Source organism: Rhinolophus sinicus, linkage group LG02 (assembly GCF_036562045.2).
Source record: "Rhinolophus sinicus isolate RSC01 linkage group LG02, ASM3656204v1, whole genome shotgun sequence".
NCBI lineage: Eukaryota > Metazoa > Chordata > Mammalia > Chiroptera > Rhinolophidae > Rhinolophus > Rhinolophus sinicus.
Window position 1 is genome coordinate 75001345 of NC_133752.1, and position 26221 is coordinate 75027565.

General features: G+C 35.3%; 1 protein-coding gene across 7 annotated transcripts in view; it reads right to left on the reverse strand.

Annotated features, from left to right (window-relative positions):
• The window catches only part of ATP8A1 (ATPase phospholipid transporting 8A1), a 212651-nt gene that overhangs the window by 25698 nt on the left and 160732 nt on the right, over window positions 1-26221 (reverse strand). For all 7 annotated transcript variants that reach the window (XM_019754167.2, XM_019754168.2, XM_074324626.1 and 4 more), the window contains 8 exons: window positions 19510-19693; window positions 19310-19420; window positions 13196-13270; window positions 12969-13091; window positions 9389-9467; window positions 4197-4258; window positions 1767-1823; window positions 707-814 (listed from right to left, as the gene is read on the reverse strand). In XM_019754167.2, the coding sequence (XP_019609726.2) occupies window positions 707-814; window positions 1767-1823; window positions 4197-4258; window positions 9389-9467; window positions 12969-13091; window positions 13196-13270; window positions 19310-19420; window positions 19510-19693 (799 nt within the window). The remainder of the gene's footprint in view (window positions 1-706; window positions 815-1766; window positions 1824-4196; window positions 4259-9388; window positions 9468-12968; window positions 13092-13195; window positions 13271-19309; window positions 19421-19509; window positions 19694-26221) is intronic.

Sequence of the window (26221 nt, forward strand, 5' to 3'; positions counted from 1 at the left end):
TGAGGTCACAGGAAATCCTGAAATGTTTTCCACATTTTCTTTTATACATTTTATGTCAAATTTCCTGCAATTGAAATCATAAACCCTCCTACTGCTGGAATCTCTTCTGAAGGAAAGGAGATCTTGTGACATTCCCCCATGAACACCTAATAACTCAATTCCTACTAGTGTAACAAGAAACTGAAAGACAGAATTGAAAATGGACTATGATAAGGCTGAAATGTCAGATGCCCTAACTCTTTCAAAATGAAAACCAAACTGATGTCATTAAGACAACTCTAAAAGTGCATTTAATCTAGTGGCAGTAGACTTTTCTTTAGAATAAGAGATAACAGAAGAAATGATAGACTGTCCCAAAGACATAAGCTCCCCATTTCCTCAAATCTCTCATCCAAAATGTATTTGTGATTTATGTGCTAATTTTAAAATGGAATTTTCTATATGGATATTCTTAACATGATTCAAGCTCCTGACAACCATATTTTATTTTTCCTGTTATGTTTATGAAAGGATAAGTCAGATTTAAGTAAAATGTCCAAGTTTAAAATATTCTCTCAAGATTTATTGCTTACAACTGTGGAATTTAAAAATAGCTTTTAAATGGTCAAATGCTATTTTCATATAAATCCAAGCCACACAATTCAGGTTCATTAATGAATACCAATTTTTAAGCTTTGTTGGATCATGAGTTATTACGACACATTACCTCTCCTGACATATCGGGGGCCATCGGAACAGCAGGCCACAGAGATGAGTAGATTCCAAAAAAGACCACCCACAGTGCAATGCTGCCCCAAATCGCTATGTGGCTGAACTGTGAAAGAAGGGAATTGGAGTCAAAAGACTTTTAGATACACCGAGTACACAAACACTAATAACACTTTCACAAACTCCCTTATTAATTTCTTACTACATCCATAGAATATTATCTATGGGAATTTCTAAATAATTGTGTGTGTGAGTGTGTGCATGTGTGTTTTAACTGGATCGTTCATTAAAGGCTAACCTTGTTCCACAACAGTTACGATGTTTGTGGTACTGGCATTTGGAACTGCTCTTTCTCTACCTCCTTTGGTGGGTCCTCCAACTCTTCTCCCCCCACCTCCTACCATCTTTAAGGCTCCATGAGTTTTGCTCTGTGTGCTCTTGCTGAAAGGTGTTAGACACTTGTGTCAATACTATTTGTATGCCCATGACAGTCAAATCCATATTTCTTATGCCAATCTTTCCTCTGAGCATCAAACTTTAATTTTCTTGTTCTTTCTTTCTTTTTTTGTTAACTAGGTCTCTCTACCTGGATGTGAATATACTTAAAAACTAAGGTATCTAAAATGGAACTTGTTTTATCCATATTGGATATTTACAAATGTCTGAGGGCAAATCTTTGGCAAATATTATTTGTCTTCAGAATCATTTTGCAATGGGTTTTCTGCCAAATGCCAGTCTTGTGACACACACAACTAAAAAAAGATTCCTCGTCAGTCAATATAAAAGCCTCCCCCCTTCCTGTGATATTCACAATATACGATCATATATTAAAGGCTCTGTGAAGTCTGTGGTAAACAAACTTATTTGTTTATTTTACTCAATGTTTCCAAACTAGAATCCCTGGTTCTCACCCCTCCATCCCTGAGTCCCCAACAATTTACAACCTGGAGCTCCAGGGTTAAGGGATGTATAAAGTTAGAATGACAAACTACAAACAAATGAACAATCATGCATAAGTAAATGTGCTATTTCTTGGTTGTGATTAGAGATACTCTTACCCATGTCCAGTATGATGTCTCCAATCCAGCTTTCAAACACACAGTTATCACCACAAACTAAAACAGAAGGGGAGATGTTATTCTTTTAGATAAATAGGATAGTTCATCAAGTGATTGAAAGTGAGATTTATAAAGAACAAGTATCTCGGAAGTACATGGTCGGACTAGTAGATTTCTCACAGCTTGCCTTGTACGTCCAACAAGCAAAGAGTCCAGGGAATTAGCCGGGTGGCTCAACCTTATGATCATGACCAACCCGAATGCCCATCAGCAACATCACAACGCGTCTTCCTTCCCTGTCTCTTCCCACCTTACAGCACAGTCTCTCCATGAGACGCCTGGGCATGTGTCTGCCTGCTTCTCGTACAACTCATGAACAGTGATGGAGAATATACATCTGCAGTAACTTGGGTTTTCACGCTTCCTTTAATTTGAAATCATCTTCAATACTTAAAGCCCCCACTTCCTGAATTTTAAAGATACATTCTAAAAGTAATACAACTGGATATTTGGAAATCTAAACACTTACTCTGTAACTATTGACTTGAAACCATGCAGCGCAGAATGTAAGAGATAATTATGTGATATCTACACCCCTCATCATTGGGGACTATGCTACGAATTCTGAAGGAAGGGAACCAGGTTTAATGACCTGCCCTGTGGTTTCCATGGGGCAACATCATGGTTAAATGGAACTTGGCCTGAAGTCAGACTATTTGTGCTTAAGATTCCATCATTTATTAGCTGTTTTGGTTAAGGAACAAGGCAAGTTCCTTGCCATCTCTGTGTCTCAGCAATTTCATCTATAAACGTCATCTATAAACGATAAAACGCACCTACCTCATTGGGGTTTGAGTACGAAACATTAAGAACAGTGCTGAGTACTGCACTGTTATCTATTATCATCTATTTAGAATGAATAAAATTTTAAACATTGTTAGTAGCCTAGAGAACGCTGGGCACTTTCAATAGTTTGCGGTGATTGAAGTGTGACGTCTGCCTAGCACTGGTCATCAATAAATGCTTCAAATGCCTAGTCTCACTTTCAGGCATTTTCAAGCATTTTAAATATTTGTATTTGCTTAGATGCTTCCCAGAGGGGTCATAAAGTTAGGTAAAGTGAAGCATTTGGGCTTTCTCAGCAGGATATCCCATGGCAATTTAGGGTTAATATCTGTAGAAATAAAACTCTCATTAAAATGTAAATATTAATAACTTAAGTGATATAAAAAGTTCTAAAGTTAAGAGATATAGTTTGACATAAAATTAAAGAAAAACTCCCTCTTAAGACCTGGGTACTTTAATGTGTTCCTAGGAAACATCCATGATACAGACTGATTAATTTCTAAACTTACTCTATCAGGTATTTACTTATTTCTGTTTTGCACTCACATTGTATGAGAACAAATGACCACCAGCGCCCTAGAACATATTTTTCCTTTCTCTTACTCCTTCAGGGGGGTATGTCAATGGAAAGGAGACCCCTGGATTTGCCAAAACCTTAATCCCTATATTACTTAATAGCCTGTCACTCAGTTATTTAAACACTTGACATTTAAACATCCTATTATAGTTTTTCCACTAACTGAGTCTGCCATACCCACAGCTATTTAGTATTGAGAACGGCATGCTGCCCACATTCAAAGATCACGGAGGGGACACAAGAGCAGAGAGGAAAGAACATTGGTTTGACCATTCAGAGCTGAACGTTAGAGTAAGTTTTTATCAGATACCAATTGTGCAACATTGGGGATTCACATTCAAGTAGTGCTCTTGAATTTTAAGGGAAAAATGGTTTTAAAACATTTTTTGGCTCTTTATGGCAGGAATGGGCTTGTAGTCATCTGTGTATCCTCTAGCATTTGGCATACTTACTTAAGTCTATGGGTTCCACACCTTGTGTGGGTGAAAACATACCCAAAGCGTGGAGATTTCTCTCCCATTTTAGTTAACATGAGACTCTAGAACAATTACTGGTTAAACACCCTAGAATACTATAATATTTGCCATAAATTTAGAAAAGCAAAATAGAAAAACATAAATTTAAAAAAGCAAAATTTAGAAAAGCAAAAAGCAAAACAAGGGAAGCAACAAATAAACCAATAAACAAAACAAAACAAAAAACTGAGGAAAAAGGAATAAGGAAGAGAAAAAGGGCAAATGGGAGGTAATAAGAGTCAAGAGGGAATATTGAAAATAATAGCAACCGAAGTCCTATAAAGTCAGTGAACCTAAATGACAGTTTAATAACCTAATAGAAAGTAATCTCTTACTAATCCAAACATCTCATTTCATTTTTAAAGGGAAGTGTAACCAACCCTTAAATCCAGAAATGCACGCATTTAAATTTGAAAATAAAATGAGCACTGAGCACATATGAAAGGATTCGGTTTTATATGTAAACCAGTCAAATGAATGTCCTGTACTCACAGTGTAAACAAAGTTTCCCAACAGCAGATAATCGGAGGTTTTTCCATTTCCAAATACAGTACCTGCATGAAAAGAAGAGAGGCTGTTAGAAAAGAAAATAAGTGAGGTTCTTGCAGAATGTTTTCAAAGATAAATCAACTTAAAAGTAGTGAACAAAAGAAGGGGAAGCAATGGAGCCAGAAATAAAACTGAAAAAACACACAATACTGTAAGAAGTCTCACAAAGTTGCTATAAATATAGGTCATAGATGATTTAAAAAAATTTCCAATAGCCAACATGAAGAAGGAAACCTGACTTGTTAAGCAATTCTCAGGATCCATGAAATAAAAAATAAAAAAAATTAAACTAATTGTTCAAGCAAAGCTTAATATTATGAGCATTGAGACAGGAGAAGGCCTTCTGAACCCTTAATAAAGAACTCTGTTAACAATATAGATGAGGATTTTAGGGAGCATTCTTACTATCTCTTAATAAAGTTGTTGGCATTGGACCAAGAAGGATTCATAAGAGCAACTCACAGAGAGCTGAGGAAGACCATATGATTCCAGGCACATGGCTCATTGAGGATCTAGCTGAATTTAGGAGTATAGATTAAGGCATTTTGTTATTCTAGTAATGACCAATAACCATGGTTTTAGATGAAGGAAGTTGTAGTTAACAAGCAAAAATCACTGATTTGAAATAAATTACTAAAAAAATAATAATTAAAAATAAATAAATAAATAAAATACTGATTTAAAAAAAAGGAAAAAAAACAAAACACTGAATAATTAAATTATTGATATCGATGAAAAATTTAAACTCATTGTATGTGTAATACAACATTTTGTTTATGTACATATTCAACAATATTTATTCAAAGCCTAATTAATATGTAAGGACAAAACATGTTAGAAAAGTATGGGATGAGTCAGGGAGAATGGTGCTGGTATGAAGAGAAAAAGAGAGTCGGGTGAGCTTTGGGAATGTAGATAAGGTCTGGTTCTGTTACCAGATGTGTCATGTTGGGTAATTTGCAATCAATCTCTATGGAACTCAGTTTCTTCACTTAAAAGATGGAGTGAAACTCCCTAACATGTAGGGGCTTTTAGGTTAAAATGAGGTTACATATGTAAAGAACCAAGCATGGCGCCTGGCACATGGCAGATGTTCCAAAATGTGACCCTTCCTTCTCTAAAGTGTTCAGGTAAAAGTAGCCAGGAAGGGCTGCTTAAGTCAGTCATGCCACCTTAGAGACCACTTTTCTCTATGGGGTTATTCCATGATGATGGGTATAGGATTTGATGTGCTCTCTACGTTTTGTGGGCATGTTGTGGACAAACTTCTAAACGTCTGCAATTAATCTGTGAAGTGCCATACAACAAAATTAACAAACTCAGAAATCTATAAAATAACTGAAAATAGGCCGATTACTTCCTGACTTGCATGCTTCTGCTATGTGGCATATTGGTTAGCTCCCTTGGCCAATGTAAGTGAAAATAATCATAATCAACTAAGCCTTTTAACAATCAACTAAGCCTTCGAATCACCATTGGGTCATCATAAGGAAGATGGAGATTCATTCCAAGATCACACTGAGGAAAAAAATAAGAGCCTGTTGTTGGGTTTGTCAGGTTTAGCATTTGGGTGATTCAGGGAAAGCAGTCATTCTCATATTTTCTGGTCTCTGGACTCTTTACAGTCTTAAAAATTACTGAGGATCCCCAAAAGCTTTTGTTTATATGATTTCTATCTATTAATATTTACCAAATTAGAAATTAAGATAGAAAATTTAAAAATATGTATCAATTTACTTAAAAAATAATAGTAACAAACTCAATGGTAATATTAATATAAACAACTTTTATGAAAAATAACTATTTTCCAAAATGAAAAAAATGAGAAAATAGGCATTGTTTTACATTTTTTACAATCTCTTTAATATTTGGCTTAATGGAAGGAAGCCAGGTTATTCTCTTTTTTTTTGGTTGAAATATACGAGGGAACTCTAACTTCACAGTGAAATGGAGTTATACTGGAAAGGAGTATTTGAACAATCGTTTCCAATAACTGGGTATTCTTTGATACTATATCAAAATTCAACAGGTAGTTTTGTAAAGAGGTAGAGGTAGTTTCTTAAAGGTTAGTTGCAGCGTGGAATTTTGGTACTCGATTACATTAAAATGCACTGGTCCCCTTTGCACTTTGAATGGATCATCTTCTGTAACCTCATGAAAGTAGCTGGTTCAGCTCACAACTCAGACAATCTGCTGCTGCACTTTGGTTTGCCACACACGTGCTTTATACGTACTTTCCATTCTGTCACACAGAATATTAATAAGATATGTATCAAGTTTTGAGATTTAATGAAAGTATTAGTTTCACCGCTTCTTCAAGGGTATTCTTAAGTGAAACTGGCTTTTTACTATGAGTGTATGTCAGTGTAGAAAACAATATCTGCTAGTGCAGTGTTATCACTGCTGTGCCAAGGTACCAGCAATTCTACCCGCTATTGCTTTTGTATCAGCAGTGAAACCGATACATAATGTCTTGAAAATTTATAAAACCATTGAAACTGTTAAATTTTGACCTCCTGGACCCCCTCCAAAGGTCTTTGGTATTCCCGGTTTTCTATAGACCATACTTCGAGAACTGCTGAAGTGAATAAATTAATATTTAGCAATGTATTATAAAGCATGTTTATATTTCTCCCGTACTCCATTTTTTTTCAAAAGCTAAAATACAAAAACCTCCTCCTTCTTTAAAAATAAAAAACAAGGCAAAAAAATCCCTGACAAAACCCTCAACATGAGAATGTTAAAAATGCAATTTATGCTGCATGTCATTCATCTCATAAGAAGAGAAAGCATGAGGTGTTCGGACTTGGCTAGATTTGGGTTCCACAGGCAGACCCCTTGTGAACTGCTGAAGCTGGTTGGCTTGGGCAGTTACTGGCAAACACAAAAGACACAGGATCTGCTCTCCAGGAGCTAGAGTTATTTGGGAATTCCTTTCAAGCCCTGTCATTATACGGGGGTTTGTGATGCTTGGTTTGAACTACTTTTGATATTAAATTTCTATTTTCTAATGGAAAATAGAATGTTGGAATGTTGAAATAGCAGTTGAATAGATGGACATGTCTCATCTTTCAAACCTATATTGATTTTGCATTTTGAAAAAATTACCTGGAGAATTTGTCTAAGGTCAAGGTATCCTGAATTATACCCTGGATTTCAATAACTCATGGCTTCTCAAAGTGGAAACAATTCAAATATGCATTAACTGATGAACGAATAAACAAAATGTGGTATAGCCATACAATGGAATATTACTCAGCCATAAAAAAGAATTGAAGTGCTGATTCATGCTACAATATGGATGAACCAAGGTCACATATTACGTAATTCCATTTATATGAAATGTCCTGAATAAGCAAATCCAGAGAAAAAATCAGTGGTTGCCAGGGACTCGGGGGAAGGTGGAGAGAAACGGAGAGTGACTGCTAATGGGTGTGGGGTTGTTTATGGGGTGACGGAAATGTTCTGGCATTACTAGACAGTGGTGATGTTTGCGTAGTTCTGTGACTATACTAAAAACCACTGACTTGCGTGATTTTAAAACGAGAAGTTTATTATGAAGTGAATTATGTCTAAGAAAATAAAAATCCCATTTTGGTTTTCCTAGCGTGCTGGATCAAAATTTTTTATTTTAATTAGATTTCTCACCACACTCATTTCCATGGCCTAAAAAATGAGAAGTATTTACTGTTGTACTGGCAAAGCAATTAATAAAGACATGAAATAAAAATCTCTAACTAGGACATGAAACCACTTCCTTCTCTTAACACTCACTCACCCCTTTCACACAGCATGCTCTTGTTAATTCATTGACAATTTACTGAGTGCCTACAATGAGCTAGGCTCTGTTCTAAGTACTGTAAAGACAACAGTGAGTTAAACTGACAGTTTCCTGACTTCCTGGAGCTTTGATTCTAACAGAGGAGAAAGACAATAAAAAAATAAGCAAATATATCACACCTTGATAGGCAAGTACCATGAAGAAGATACCCGATGACCAAGGGGATAGAGTGACAGGAACTGAGGGGGCAGTGTTGGTGGCTCTTTCGGGTAAGAGTGATGAGAGAGGGCCTCTCTGAGCATAGACCTGAGGGAGTGAGGGAGACAGCCCACTGGCATATCTGGGTGGAGAATGAGGAAACTGCACGGAGGCTGGCAGGAGGCAGGCTGAGGGGGAAAGTGGCGGAAAAAATTAGGTGGAGGAGTCAGCCAAGGTTGGGGCCGTGGATTCTGTTCCAAATGTGATAGAATTCTGTGGTTTTTGAGGAGAGAGGCACCTGGTCTAATATATGTTTTATATGGATCACGCTGGCTACCTGAGGAGACTGTAGGGGCCAGGAAGGGATGGACAGGACTCTCTTCTGTTGGCAATCATGAACTTATAGTCACCGAGGTATGGCCTACACTTCCGAAAGACTGACAGACAAATCCTCGGGTGGAGGGGTGTGTTGTGTTTTTAATTACTGTCGTTTGGGAGCAGAGGCACTGACCAGCCAGCTGTCTTCCTCAGGACCTCAAGGCAAGGTCTGCCTATGGATACTGCAGCACCAGCTCAGGCATCACAGAAATCTCCTCTAATGTGGCTACTGAATCATTTTTATGTGTATAGGAAATTCACTATGATCCTATCTCTTGAAACTGACAGAATAACATCACTCCCACAAAACAAGAAGAGGAAAAGCTTACACTCCACCATGAACATAAAAACATATTAAAACTCTCATTCAAGACATCGGCTCAAGTATACTTGAGAATACTAGCATGTCTGATAAGGTTCAGTATAAAGAGCTTGACACAAGCCTCATAGGTATAATAAATAGACTACATAAAATATTAGCAGTATTGTCTTCAAACTATACATCATCAGAGAACAAAAAGAGCCCTAAAATTTAACTCTCTGCAAGTTGGGAAAACATGAGAATAGAGAAGAAAGGCTTTGCATACATTAAATCACTTTGCTCCCAAAGGAATAACAAAAATCTTTAAAGTGTGTACGACTTTTGGATGTATGTATTTTAGGCTAAGGAAAATACCATAATGAAACACTGCTGTAATTTTTAACATATATTAACAATGAGTTATTTTTCTAAAAAAGTAAAAAGTCATCTCTTAGCATTCATATCCTTTCTACTTACCATACTGAAGGGCTTTTAGTGGAAACCAAAACAGAATAACTGAGTGGAAGAGGCCATTTAAACAATGAACCCAGAAAACCTGAGGGAAAACAAAAATCCATGAGAACCATTTGCGATAAACTAGCTCTGTGAACTCTGACCTTTCTTTTTATCTGTGAGCTAGATTCACAAAACGTGTCTCTGTCGGGCCACCACTGTGAATTAATAGAACTGACAGACACTTTCTGCCACTTAGACCTTCATGGGTCATTTATTTATTTTTATGTTTCTCAAAATGTTTTTTCAGCTTCAATGAAATTTTTCTACTTTTTAAAAATCAAGTATTAAAAGTTTAAATTTCTGCCTGAAAAATAAAATTTAAAATAAATGCAGGTCCTGGAATTCTTTAAGTGGGACTAGTTTCATAGTTCCAGAAGAATAGACTTTTAAAAAGATGGTAATTTGGTGAAATTTTTACTTTTTCTTTCCCATGTGCAATACAACTGTAAACTTTTCAATGATAAGGATATAATGTATTCATATTCTCTCTCATATATATATATAGGTATACATATAAATTTCATATATATATACACACATATAAATTATATACTAAAATTAGCAGGCATTACATTTTAATTGTATAATTCCTAAAGCACTGCCAATATAACTGAATTTATAAAAGGCTTTCACAGTTTTTAACACCTGTCAACATCAAACTTCTTACAATTATAACATCATTTAATAGTTATTATTTTCTACGTCAATTGTATTTTAAGAACAAGAGAGCAAGTATCACTGGTCTTTCTTTGTAACATGGATATGAAAGATTAAGTTATAGAAAAACTGTTCAAAATTCTTATGGCCTTGTGAACAATTGCAGTTTTGCCACTTAGAAGTGCTTCTTGCAAACAAAACTTATACTAAATAAAATTGCCATGTATTAATAGTTTTAAGCTGTTCAAACAACAGAAATTAAGTTGCCTGCCTCCCAAAATTTTCCACCGTGATCTCAATCTCCTTTGTTAGTTCACACAGTCACACTGGATTGTATGATCCAATTTACGCTCCAATACATTACACATTTGAACTTGTGTTACTCATTAACCTTTGTCTCTTCTCCTCACTATGTCATTACCACAAGTTTTTATTTGACAGAAAGCACAGGTGGGTGCAAGAAAAATTAGTTCTACTTTTCCATTTTCCTGACCGCTACTTATTGTCACATGCTAATCCTTTAACCCCTGTCATGACCTCAGAACCTCCGACCCTTTTTACCATAACAAACGTAATCAACATCATTCAGGGTAACAATGCTTCTTCACTGGTGACCCACAGCAACTACTGTGTATACAACTATGCATTTTGTAGCCATTTGTCCCTGAATTTTAAAACACTTATGTGGGATTTAATCAAAGAATTTTCACTGAAATCATTAGAGAAATCCATAAACCCTATTAAAAAATGGTGGGCAACTCATGGATATAGAAATAAATGGATACAGAAATTGCATAATCTATTTGGGTTGATCTGATGACTTTTTGAAATGCATGGACTCTGCAGATAATGAAATACTTTGTAAACAACAAAAGAATAGCAAAGGAATGATGCATCCACATTAAAACTATATGCTACTTGCTACACCTTTTCCCTGGCCACAGCCCTGTGTCCAAGTTTCCTCCTGCAAAAGGCATGAAAGGATGTGACTTTCCAGGAATGCTTTCGGGTAATCTGGTGAGAATCAATTTGTGTTTATAAGCTTGTGGCTGCAAAGTTAACTCTCTAGAGCACCGCAGAGCTGAGCTACAGTAGTTTGGGGAGTTGTGGCTGAGGTTGATGACAACGGTTTAGGTCAGTGAGGATTACGATCGGTATGCCAGGACGTTTGGAATTTTCCTAGCTCTCAGATCACATTTTCAGGGAAACAAGAGCTCATAGTCCATTGCCTCTGCTCTGACTGTGTCTTTCTAGCACTTGAAAATATCCACCATAGGTAATGAAACACATGGTAAGGAGGTGGAAAACAAACTGGATATCATAAATAAAGTCTAAAAAATTCCAAAAATAAGTCATTCAAAAATAAAAGCCTAGACATTTCATAGCATAAATAGCAACAGTTTTAAGAGACCACTAAAAATACATTTCAAAACCAATGATTTAAATCTAAGAATGCCTCAGTTTTTTTTTTTGTTTTAACCAACCAAATTCAGGTATTTAAAACAATACCATCAAGGTGTACACATGTGCACACCTGCATGAGCGCACAGTGCATTCATAAAGACCTAGTTTCAGAAGATGAAAAACAGCCTGGCTATAAACACAGCACTGTCACTTATGGTGTGAGGTTGGGGAGCTGACACCGATTTCATTTTATTCTACTGGTTCACTGAGAATAATGAATTCAAGAGCTTTAAAAATTAAGAAATATTTTAAATATCCTATATTAACTGTCCTAAATTGAAAACACAGAATCTACGTTATGTTTGATTACTAGTACCATGCTAATGAACATGTACTATATGAAATGGGAAAAAATTCTGTGAAGGTGTATTATTATATTACTTTTAGTATAGTTTCAAAATGACGTCTACCTTGACTGTTATAAAATTAAAAAAATTTTTTCCTCACACTAAATAAAATCTTGAATTACTAGAAAATACCAGTGGAAACGCTTTAGAATATATACTTGCAGGGAAGTAAACTATGCAGAAAATGAGATATTTTTGTTGTTGAGATGAATTAATCGTGGGTCACAAGAGATGACAATAGTCCATGGTGTGCTACGCAGGCTATAAAGCCAGAATATGATTTAGATAAAATATTGGATGTCTTATTTTGTATTTTAAATTTTATGGCTTTAAAATACTGAATATTATGACTGAGTTATTTCCCATAAACCATTATTTTAATGCTCGATACAAACAAGCTAATATTGTAATGAGGACAAAGTTATTTCACAGAACAGAAAATTAGCAAAGAATGCTATGTCGGGGCAGCCAGATGGCTCAGTTGGTTACAACGTGAGCTCTGAACAACAAGGTTGCTGGTTCGATTCCCACATGGGCCAGTGAGCTGCACCCTCTACAAGTAGATTGAAGGACAACGACTTGGAGCTGATGGGCCCTGGAAAAACACACTGTCCTCCAATAACATTAAAAAAAAAAAAAAAGAAACAGTAATTGCAGTTTAAAAGGTTAAAAATAATTGCAAAAACCGCAATTACTTTAAAAAAAAAAAGAATGGTATGTCACTGCTCATCACCTTCCCTTCCCTTGTCAGTCCTGGATGGGTGACCCCTGTGAGGAGTGAGCACTTCCCCAGACACTGCAGACAGAAGGTCAGAGGGCCGAAAGGACACTTGCCTCTGTCTGCCAGACCCAGTTTACTACTGCTTGGCAAATCCCAGTGAATCAGGGTTACATTTTAATTGTATAACAAAACAAACAAAAAACCTTCTCAGTTCATATCAGAACCTTAGGCAAATCTGACTTGCCATGCTCGGCATTTGGGGTTGTTCCCTTGGCTTTGGAAGACTGGGTGCCCCAAGTAATTACAGCAGTAAAGCAAGCCCCCGGATGTGTGCCCGGACAGCAGATCCTACCTTGGTGTTGAAGTCCAAGGCGTTCTGAGATGTTTTGTATAATTCAGGATATTTCAACATGTTCTCTTTTCTGCATGATCTCTCAAATATTCCGAGAGTTAAGGGAGGCATTGCCGTAAACATCTAAAGTGCACAAAGTGATCGTTGTATCAAGCAGCCAAAGACAGGGTGAACCACTATCTCAAAGTATTCAATAAAATAGGAATAACCAAACGGCTTAAACTTACCACATTATAAAGACCTATACACCATCTCTCAAAGAGGATCTGTCCAGAAAAGCCATTAACAAAGGCAAACCAGATCTAGGAAGAAAACAACCCAAAACCCCCCAAATTAGAACACAAAAAATATTCAATGCATAGAATCTGTTGTGTACTCAACCACTGCATGATAGCAGCATTAACATATTTTCATGACTCTCTTAAAAATGGTACTTCTTTGATTTACTTTTTCATTAGAAGGGGCGCTTTCATAAGATATTTGTTATTTAAGCCAAAATTGGTTCCACTTGTTGAATCAAGAAAAGAACTATATAATAGGCAATCATTGATTTAAAAACAATAAATATAACCTTGTTTTCTAAAAGGCATTTCAGGGAATATATTTTATGCCATTAAATATTTAGAACTTTAATTACCTTTTAAAATATCTTTGGATAGTTATCTAAATATTATTGTTTTTACTATAAAATGACAAATGCTTATTTAGAAAATAAAATACTTTCCTGTAATAATATAATCACCAGTTACTTTCTTCTGTGTTAGTTTGTATTCTTATAGCTCATTTATACACATTCATAAATTTACCTAACTGGAAATCTGTAATAGTATTATGTCCTCTCCCTCTTAACATCATGTAATAAACATTTTCTTAAGTTGTTATATATCCTTTAAAACAATGTTAATGAATGTATAACCTTTACAGGGCAGCTATAACTATTTCTGGATATGTAGCTTGCCTCTAGTTTTTGCTATTATATATAATTCTGAACTGAATATTCTTGTACAGAAGTCCTACACATTTCTTTCTTTAGAATGAATTCTTTTTTTGTAAAAGACAGCTTTATTGAGATATAACTGATATACAAAAAACTGTACACATTTAACGTATATAATTTGGTAAGTTTGAACATGTATGTGCACACCCATGAAACCATTTTTATAATCAAGATAACAGACATATCTATTACCTCCAAAAATTTTCTGTGGCCCTCCCCCCTTTAAGGATGAATTCTCAGGAGTAGAATTAATGGGTCAAAGTATACGAATTTTTTTTATAGTTCTTGATAATTACAGCCATCAGAATATGAATTTATATATTAAAATGTTTTGTAACTTAAATTTATGCTTTGATAAAAACAAACCTTTAACTAATTGAGCATAATATTCTTACATATTTTGCAATTCTCTAAGAAACAGAAACCTTAACTTTGAATACAATATTAAGGGGTAAATAGAGAAATTTTCTCCAACATGTTTAAGTGAAATGGAAAATTAAAGTGAATATTGGTAAATCAATAATACCTACATTATTTTTAAAAAGCAGACCCAAACTGTAATTAAAATCATGTTGATCTGTAAGAGTAAAAAGTCTAGTCCAGCAATGAGATTACATAAATACAAACACAAAACCAAAACATAAAAACAACAAAAAAACCTGTTAGAGGAAGCAGGCTTGACATGCCGGTTAAGTGAATTTTTGAATCAGAGTTGCAGGGACTTTGCTACACTTCACGTTTCATTTCACCTCATTATGGAAGCATGAATTGCTACAAATTCACCATTTATCAATATGTACCCAGGCTGGCCCCAATATGAACAGTCTCTGTACTCACATTGATCTTTTTCCTTTTTATAGTGGAAAGGAATGATTGAGCATAGATAAAAAGGAATGTCTACTTTATGAGATGAAAAAGAAAACAAAGTAGCAATAGCACATGAAAAATAAGTTCAAATTGTGTTAGGGTTGTAACACAGATTAGCAACAACAACAAACCATACAATTGGAGTCAAATCTGAAAATGTTGCTTACTTTGACACGTATATTTACAGAAAAAAAACTGAACATTTACCTTAAATAAGGAGCCAGATCATTCACTTGTGCATGTAGATTTTCAAATAACTTAGCATCTTCACGTGAACTTAAGTTTATTCCTTAGGGTGGTGCAGCTGACCTTTTTTTTTTTTTTTTTTAAGAACTGTCAGTATGCACAAATTGGCAAAACAGACTTCAATGCTTGCTATTTTGTTTTCACATTTGGCCTTTGTGAGATGTGGATTATGTAAATATATATTTGTAATACTCTGGGTGATAGTAATGCTCTCTCTGCAGGTCACTGTGATCTACTGTGGTATTACATACTAAAAAGCTCTCCCATTTCTTAGCTTATGACAAAAATCTAAGGAATTTTGTTTTTATTCAAGTTTATTGGGGTGACAACGGTTAGTAAAGTTACATAGGTTTCAAGTGTGCAATTCTGTAATATGTCATTTATATATCACATTGTGTGTTCACCACCTAGAGTCAGTTTTTAAACTTTCAATTGTGGCCTCACTAGTCTATAAAGATGTAGTCTAATGTTTGTCAGTTTGAAGAAAACCAAAGCTACCTGTATACCAAATTCATTTAATGGATATGAACTGGCTCAAAGGTTATAGCTATAAATGCATTTGCAATCGTCATTACCATATAATAAGAGAAAATCTGTGTTAATAAATTTATTGTGTGTGAGTGAAGATTTGTGAAAATGTACGGTCTCCTAGCTTCTTTGTATGTAACATTAGGTGCTGATACAAACATGCTACCATGAGCTTGAAATTTATGAACCTCCCTTAATCAGTGAATATTTAAGAAAGTTTCAAATTCCAAATAATTTGCAAATAAACCAACATGTTTGCATTTAAAGTTTATTTTAAAAATGCATGAATTAAATTTTAAATTTTAATACAATTTTACCTTTTTATTTTTCCTACTGAAAGATATGTGAATGTGTATTTAGAAATTCTCTTCCTGTACTTTAAAAAGTTAATATTCTAATTACTTTTTAAAAAATGCAGAAATAACTAGGTAAGAGCAGAACCTTCCAAAAAATACCCCACACCTTCACATCACTATTATGGCATTTAAGTTTACATATTTTAAAGGAGAAAGAGAAGTTCTTTAACAGTAAAGAAGTCTACCAGTTAGTCTGGGATTCGTAGCTAAAAGATATATTAGAAACTTATCTCACACTAAACAAAACAACACCTATAGTACTATAAACACATAAAAGTCCCTCCTTTGACTCAACCAAAACTACAGAATCCGTCCCTCAGGGGAGATATCTAAATTATTTAAATTCATAGGAAATCCACATCCCAGCACAATGTGCTGGGAAAATATCATCTCATTGACTTTAATCAAAGCTTCTGGAAATTAGAAACACTACATTGTTTTGGGATCTTACCAGAAAACCTGGACGCAACCAATTGTTTGAAAGAAAAGATCTTATTTTGGTAGAAAGAAGTCAGATGTCTCAAAGAAATAATAATAATAAAAAAAATCTCTTTACAAAGGGCCAGTAATTGCAATGAATACCTAGAGCTGCTGCTGGGCAGCCACCATAATAAGAAAGTGCTTTACACAGTCACCTGCTAAATGTATTTATTTGTTTGGTGGTAATTTATGGCAATGGAGTAGTAGCTAGATAGTGGCATTCCCAGCAATACAGCAAGTGGGAAAAGCACTTTTTGCAGATAATCTGTAAAACCCATAGTGTTCCAGACTATTCCTTTATTAGCACAGAAACTTCAGACCTGCCTCTCCTGGTATTATTTTCTAAGTTCACGTCCCAGCAGAGGCGTGGCAGTTAAAGCTTCACAGACATTTTCCTGATGGAGCATTTCTGCATATTAAACAGCAGCTTACAAACCGTCAATGAGTCCTCTGCTCCCACGCCTGATCAGCACAAAAAACTGAAAGGAGAGATTCGAGACTGGCAGTTGTCCTCACTAGAGACATTCACTGATGTGTTTTCTGTCTATTCATTCCCAGTATTGACATGAGCCATTAACATCTGCAGAACTTGTTTTAACTGGCAAAAGTTGGGTATCTGGGAATTGATTGAAAAGGTCAATTCATTTCCAAGATAGTTGAATTATATTCAAAATACGTTTCCATAAAGTGCTAAGAGTGAAATAACTTAAAAATGAGATTTCCAGTAGAGTTTAGGACTTACTTCCTTTTCAATGTATAACAAATTTGATCAGTATTAAATATCTCATGAAGAGGTATTATAAATTCAAACCCAAGTGAAATTTGGGGTGAACCAACCACAAATCGCATTACTCTGGATTTCAGAGTGCAAATTTAGTTTTTCATTTGAGTTTAATATATTTTATTTCCCCCATTAGTACATTAGTTTTGCTCACTTTATTGTTGATTGTCAAATGATCTAGATTAAAAAAAAAATCCACGAGTTGAGTACTCTTATTTCATCTTATAAAATTAAATATTTGCAAGCAGATTTATTACTGCCATTGGCTTTAAACTCCTGGTATCTTCAAAAATATATGTAAATAAACTGTATAAATTGATATTATTTGAATGAGAAAAAATATAATTACAAAAGCTAGTAACTATAGAGGGAATTGGTAATCAAAAGTAATTATTTTAGAAAACAATCACAAATTTATATATACAACAAAGAACATGTATTTTTTGGATCTCATAAGCTATTTTGGAGGTGCATTTTTGTCTCAGAACCCAGACAATTCCAGACCAAATCAGCAGTAATCAACAATAAGTAAGTTCACAGATCATCCTGTTTATGTTTCAAAATGTATGATTATTTTACCTACTGGGTTGTAACCTAATTATAGATTTTTAGTGACCAATAAATGAAACTGCCTGCACACTTGAAAACTAAGTTTCAATTTTACCAGACTGACTCATAATAAGAACTATGCTCAGTCAACATTTTAATAAGGAGATAAGCGTTCTGACAGAGGCATAAAGAACAGCTGAAGCAAACATACAGCAGTTCCCAACTAACTTGTCAATAAGGTAAACGTAAAATCTAGATTTGTTTGGTTTTGTTGACAGTGTTACTTCTCTGGTATAAAGTATGGGATATTATTTCTATACAGAAAATGGTTAGGTTGTGTCTCTTCTGATAAATGTGTAGGAACAGTCAACATATTATAGGACAAGGTGGCGTAAACAAACATCTGTAAGGAAGCCCTGAGCATATTTATGAGAGTGTAGGTGGGTCCCCTGACAGGAGTGGAACATGGAAGGTTTTCTTATCACATTAATAATTTTTTACAGTGATTGTATGTTGAAATGACAATATTGAATATATTGAGTTAAATAAAACATGACTTAAAAATTAATTTGGACTTTAATTTTTACTTGTTGCTAATGTGGCTTCTAGAAAATTTAAAATTACACATGTGGTTTGCATTATATTTCTGTTGGCAAGCTCCTGGAGGATAGGAATCATGCTTGATTTACTTTGTAGTTGTGGAACTAAGCTTGGAGATTGGCACCCAGTAGGTGCTGTAAAACTGTAGAGTACATTTCTTTACAAGTGATATTCCTGACCCAGTTTAAGTTTTTCATTTAAAAAGTGATGTTGTATTTGATACATGAAAAGAAATATAGAACTTTCTTGCTATCCAGACACAGGAACTGAATAATCTGATAATTTTTAGACCAATTCCTCATTATCTGAACGCTTGCTGCCTACCAAACTCAGAAACCAAAACAGATCTGGATAGCAGGGATACTTGTATGTAAATATCTAAGTTTGAAAGAAAGTAAGAACTACAAGATGACCAATGCTAGCAAACGACCTATTTATCCTTCCTGATTGTACTCTGCCTGCCCCCAGCAGAACTGCTATCCTCAGTTTTAGGCCCATCATTCCTTACTTTTCTTTTTAAATAATTTTCCATGTGTGTATCCCTAAGCAGTGTATTATTTTCTCTTGTATGTTTTTGAGCCTCATAAAAAGTTCTATATAGCTTGTAGTCTTTTAAGAACTGAAAACATTATTTCATCAGCAATTCTAATTCAACGTTTCTTACCCATGCAATGGATTAGGTGGGTGCAAAAGTAACTGCGGTTTTTGCAATTAACCTTTTAAACCGCAATTACTTTTGCACCAACCTACTAACATTTTTAGCCAGAATTCAAACACTAATTATTTTCCATGGCTGACAAACTTTTTGTTTTAACAGGTTTAGAAGTTATAAAAAGTGGGCAAATGGATTAATTAAAATGAGAAAATGTCATCATAAAGAAAACTTCTTTAAATGCCTATGCAAGAGACAAGGATTTTACACTTAACCTGCAATTACCTCAATAATATAGAGGACTATATTCTTGTAGAAGCAGTACAAAATGCACTTGGAGACTCTGTTATAGTTCCAGGCACCATGAACCATCAATAAATTCTTCAAATACTTGAACTAAAAGAAGAATGGAAAAGAAATTAATATTTTCCTCTTTATAGTGTTAGCTGAGATGGATGATGTGTTTTGCAGAAATGCTGCTTTACCTGAGCTATGGAGTAATCAGAAGAATTAGCTGCCTGAAGGCCTTCATTGCCACTTATACCAACACCGACATGTGCCGTCTGTATCATGCTGACATCATTTGCTCCGTCACCAATTGCAAGTGTTATGACTTTGACTTGTTTCTTAACCATCTCAACGACTTCAGATTTTTGAAGAGGAGAAACCCTTAAATTAGAACAAATGATCAATTAACTGTATGCTGAAGGAAAATAATTTTGAAATTTCATTGTCTTGAAGATAAAAGCAACAGAAGATCCAAATGAATATGTAATTCTATGAAGAACCATGTGGAAAAGTGTTACATGTTTGCAAATGTTTGGTTCTCTGTTAACCTCCGTTGCCACTTTAAGGGAAAAATAAAACTGAAGTCTTAGAAACAAACCTGTAGGAGACAAATAGAAGCTACAATGCCTTGTTAAGCACTAGTTTACCAGTATTAGTTTATTTTTCACAAGTTTGCATTAACTTGTGAAACCAATAACATTCGAGTTCAGAAATTCCATTACTTCCTAGCAAATAACATCAGCAATTCTAATTCTTCACATTTGAATGAAAAAGGTCAGAAAGGCTGTTGAATGGTAGTCCCAAAACGAAGTAAATCCTATATCCTTCCTGGAAAATAAAAGTTGTGAGTGTCTTAACGCTGATCTTAGACATTGTACTATACATTTAAAACAACTTAAAACTCTGCTTAAATTAACAGTAGGGAATTGGCTAACCTCTCAGCCGGGTCTCAGACACATGGTAAACCAACCAAAGTAAATACCAAGTGCTTGGCTCCATGGTTCATGTGCCTCAATTTTCCTCCAAAGCTACTCACCAACGGCCAAGTAGAATCAGCCATCTTTTATATAAACATGGATAAGGAACAGACAACAGCAGCACCCATACGAAAATCACTTTTGTTTTAACTTTGGATTAACTTATTGCAGACTTTTAAAAGACACTTAAGAAAAAACCCCCACAACAATTGACAGAAAGGTTCAAAGACAGAATTCATCAGCATAATTAATATATTATCCACACTGTACTGGCGATCAAGGAGAAAGAAAGGAAAACAAAACCGTGAACTGGCTCAGTAAACCATGGAGATGGTCATGACATACTAAGAAACAACTAACACACATAATGCTAGTGGACAAAAAAAGTAACTCAGAGCAAAATTCTTCATCAAGATTAAGTGGAGTAGGTGTCTAATAATATCTGCTTGGAACATCTGGTAAACCATTTATTATTCTATTTAAATCCGAAGATCATTCCTCTGAAAGATTCAACATCTTGCCCACTTTCCTGATTATTTCTTTAGGAAAAATTCCTAGCAGTGGATACTCTGCACACGTCTGTACTTTTAGGAGGCCCCAGCTGCCCTTCTGAAAGGCTTCAGTCAGAGCAGCTCCAGGTTTTACTTCAAGTTTGAGAATCATTGCATCAGACTGTGAGTTGCTTGCAGAGTGAACCAGTCTCCTCATCTTTGTATTCATGGTGCAGATCCAAAATAGGTACTCAGTAAAGGGCTGTTTTATGAAAGACTTATTTTTAATTCTTTCTTTCGATTTCCTTGCAGAGTCGGGCAATTGTACAAAAATGACACGACTGTGAATACAAGGGAATGGATGAGTATCAGGCCATTAATGGGCTTTTTCACTGTCAGCTCAGATTTTTCTTCTAAGCAATTTTCATGTTATTTTCAAATTTTATTTAAATTTTCTTAACAGGTTACTATAAATTGGTAAGCCCACTGGCTTTAGGCCAATGTTTTAAACATGGACTATAGAATATTCACCAAGAAATGTTCTAAAAAGCAAATGGGAAATGGGCATGAAAAGAGGGAGGCATTTGAAAACATTTATCAAGTTCCCTTCACAATTTAACAGGATCACAATGTAAACACATTGTGAAGTTACACCATGGGATCAACAGAACTAGACAACAGAACAGCGCTATTTTTCCCCTAAATGAACATGTAATGAAGGAGACATGTCTGCATGGTAAGCTAATATTAGTGATTTAAAGACGCATCAGAAAAGAGCTGGATTAAACTTTCTTATTTTTTTATGACTACTACAACTAACCACTGTTTTCTATGCTTGACACTACAATTTTCAGTACCCCCAGATTAAAAGTGGCTGAGGATTTTTATCAACTACGGGGGTGTGGTTAACTCAGGCGTTACAGATAGAATACGATTCCCCTTGGCAAGAACAATGCCTGTTTTTTTTTTTTTTAAATGATGATGGAGTAACAGACATCCCCCTAATCACCACTGCAACAGCTACTGGCAAAGGCACCTGCTTCCATCATCAAGCTAACGTAGACAACTGGTTGGAAGAAGACTCTAGAAACAGTGGCAGCTGTATTATCTGACGGGTTTGAAAAACCAGTTGTTGCTAAACAAAGATATCAGACTTAAGTGGGGATTCATAAAAAATAAAATGTACATACCTAAAACACGTAACTCAAAATATAAATGTACAAAACTTGTGATGTTGGGCAAAGAATCTTACTTTGCATAGGGGTCTGCTGCTTGAAATTCTGCATTTAGTTGCAGAAACTGCACTCATGTGACACAATACATGGTTGGTTTCATTAAGGTGGAGACTAGAATATACTGATGCTCTCCACCCTGTTCATTATATTAGTACCCATCCCTAAATTCAACAGCAAAATTTTTAGCAACTCAGTCTTTCAAGAGCATTATAACCCAGTTTTCCTAGCAAGGATTTTGACTAGATTATTATTTTGAAGACTTATGGAATAATTTAAGGATGATTACTTTAAAAAGTAAAACAGGAATAAACAGTAATATTAGGGAACAGGTACTCCCAGATTCCCTGTAAGCACCAAGCGCGCCCATGGGAGAAGTGCAGGCGTGCCCTAAAGAATATCCTTCCAGCTCTGGGCAAGATGTGCTGTGGGCATCCACCAGCATGTCTTAGGGAAGGAATGTGGTTTAAGGGGACTCAGTTAAAAAAATCTATGCTTTTAAAGCATCCATTTTAAAAATTGTTCCTTGCTACAAGGGAGGTAGAAGACAGCAAAACAAATTGCAAGACATTAGCAATGAGTGTAGCATAAAGCTTTCTGATATAATTACCAGTACTTGATAATTTCAGAGGATGTAGAAATTAGCATGGGCTGCAAGAGGCTTCTTGATGAGTCAGAACTTGACTTGGCCTTGACAAGGAAAAGAGCTCACAGCAGGTAAAAGAAACAAAGCATATATTAAATTTCTTTAACTTCATGTTAAAAAGTATCTACGATATATTCCTTTGTACTGTTTTCTTCCTACCTCACAAAAGGTCACTTCACTCATTAGTTTATTTTCTTGACTTTTGTATACTTGCTTCTATATTTGTACAATTTTCATAATAGTCTAGAACAATCTTACCACACAAGTTAATTCTTCCAAATGTCTACTAAAAACCACACATCATGGGTTGAGTATCTCTAAAACCCTAATTTTACAAATACCAACCATGACCCAATATATAATCCAGAAACATCAGAAAAGCACTGTTTTCTACCCTGTTTTTTTTTTTTTTTTTCCTAACCACCCATGGGTCTGCATCAGGATTTAAATTGTTCACAGTTCTCTTCCACTGTTGCTCTTTATTCTTTGGGAGAAGCCAGAGCCTCTACAGAAAAAGACTACCTATCTATTATGTGCTGTAAACGTCCGGTTTTCTTCCCTGTGGCTCCACAAACAGAGGGTGGTCCTTTGCGATACAACCTAACAGTGCATTGAGTGCAATATGTTTTTCAGATATTATTTTGGCTGTAGTTTCTGCACATGTTATTCATTACTTTTCTTATTTGCTATGTAATAACTCACACTGCCCTGTGACTATTAGAGTGTAGCACTGGAAATTTTTACCATGTAAACTGGAAAGTATATGGAGTGGCCCAAATTATATGAGCCTCATTTTGCACTTTTTTAATGGGATTAGCTAAATGAATCACCTTTTTGAATGGAATATGGATAAAGATTATATGTGCATGTATATACACAGGCACATAATAAAGAATATTTTAAGGGACTTTTTATAGGTAGACAAAAGGAGTACAATAATTTTATCTTACTGTATTGTGTTTTAGGTTAATAACCTTAAATATCTCATACAGTAAAAATTATGCTGATAATACAATATTATCTCAGACTTAACACTGTAAACTTAAAAGTTACTATATAAAGTTGCCTTTAGAAGGTGAATCTAGAAAAAGAATTTTAAGGACATGGAGGAATATAGCTTTTCTTTACTATCCTGAAGTGTTTTGTATAGTGACCCTGTATTAATAGAACCCCTGTATTTACTAAGCTGGGGGGACTGTTCCTGGTGACTGTTTAGAGATCAGAATCCTTAGTGGGGTGATCTGCTGTACTTTGTTTTGCAACAAACTTCCTAAGATTTCTCCTTGTGAATGTAAGTCTGTTCCCCACTGAGTCATATTCTGCTGACTAATAAAGAAATTACAAAAAGAGAGAAAATGCTAAGAGAAAAACTTTATTCTTTCGTGAACTAAAATTTGTGAACTAAAAAGGTTTTGAACAGAGGAGGAATTAAAATATGACCAAAAAAAAAAAAAATCTGTATTACATGTTCCAAACTTACACAAGTATTGTAACACTTCTAGAAATTCACCATCAATTTATTACTGGAATGAACACAGCTACTTACATAGCAAATCCTAAAAATGATACTTAGCATATGGTACATAATGAAACATTCAGCCACTTCTGGGGAAGAGAACTGTGTTTTTCAAATGACTGAAAAGTGAGTGCTTTCCTAGCCTCCAAAAGCAACGTCTGTTGATATATTGTGTAGTCAGAGGCATCAAGGGGACCTTATAATATAGAGATTGAGTCTACAGGAATAAAATACAGATAGCCTTTCCACAGGACAAAAGAGGAAAGTAACTTTTAAGAAGATTTCCTTTTACAATGCATTTTATTATTATTATTATTATTATTATTATTATTAATTATTTTACAATGTATTTTAGATGCAAAACTCTCTTGTGAAAATTAGGTTGTTATAGGTAAATTACTACTGTCTTCCGTTTTAATGGTTCAGATAAGTGGTGGATACCTGTTAGAAAGTTAAGGGCACAGAGGGAAAGAGTGGTATGCAAGTGGCCACAGATGAACAAACGGGGGGAAAGCTTTTCAGCTGTACTGTTCATTCCCCATGATGCCCTGTGCAAACCCAGGCTGACCAGTGTGAGGGGGGTGAGCTGGGCTGGATGGAGCTAACAGCTCCTCTTTTATTACAACTGTGAACTGTGGCTTAGGCTTGTGGAAACTCAAAGTCCCCAAAATAACATGTTTGAAAAACAATACCCAATTCCAGGAGTATCTCCAATGCCCTAAAGCTAAGAACCCAGGAAAATTCCCACCGTATGCCTTGGACCATGAAAATCAGAGATTTCTGGTCAACCTCAGGGCATGGGGACAGTCAGGGACAGGTGCCAATGACACATGCCTGCTGACAGACCCTCAAGTGTTACCTCAATTCCATCAGAATGTGGCTGCCTCTAACAAGAGCTGTGGCTGGGTAAAGGAACTAGGGGGAAACCGGGATTCACTAAGCTCAGACTGAGCCCTGTTTCCAAATTTACCTCAAGTTAGAACCTAGCTTTTATCTTTCTCTCAAAGGGATATTACTGCCATTAGGGCAAACAGGGAAAAATGGTCTCATAGAAAAAACTTTTGAGACAGGAGAAGATCATAAGCACAAAAGAACTAAACAACTTAAAAGGAGGTAGGGAACTAGTACAAACAGATATAAGAATTTAAAAGACGGCCGACCTGGTGGCTCAGGCGGTTAGAGCTCCATGCTCCTAACTCTGAAGGCTGCTGGTTCGATTCCCACATGGGCCAGTGGGTTCTCAAGCACAAGGTTGTCAGTTCGATTCCTCGACTCCCACAAGGGATGGTGGGCTGTGCCCCCTACAACTAATATCGGCAACTGGACCTGGAGCTGAGTTTCGCCCTCCACAACTAAGTCTGAAAGGACAACAACTTGAAGCTGAACGGCACCCTCCACAACTAAGATTGAAAGGACAACAACTTGACTTGGAAAAAAGTCCTGAAAGTACACACTGTTCCCCAATAAAGTCCTGTTCCCCTTCCCCAATAAAACCTTAAAAAAGAAAACAAAGCACATATCTAAAAAAAAAAAAAAAGAATTTAAAAGAAGTATGATTTAAAAAAACCTTGGAAAGATATGGGAAGATACTGGAAACAAGAAACTGAAACAAGCTGTTATAATGAAGAACCAACTGAAAATAAATCATATAAAAATGTAACTGTTTGAAGAAAGAAGCCAATAGTAAACTGAGTTGTAAATATGATAGACCTTCAAAATTCAACTAAATAGAGAAGGAAATTAAAGATTGCAAGAAAAATGAAAAAAACAAAAAAACAATAAACAAAAACATGGAGGAATAGAGGTGAAATATATATATACATATATATATTTTCTTTTTTTCCCCCCAAGAAGAGAATAAGAAGGGACAAAACAAAAAAGAATGATTAATAATTTTCCGCAATTAAAGAGACTTGTGTCCTTAGATTGAAAGGACTCATACAGTGCTAAAAAGAAATATAAGAAAAAGGTACCTATTCCTAGACACATTATGGTTAAATTAAGATTGAAAAAGAATTATAAAAGCTTCTAGAGAGAAAAAGCAGGT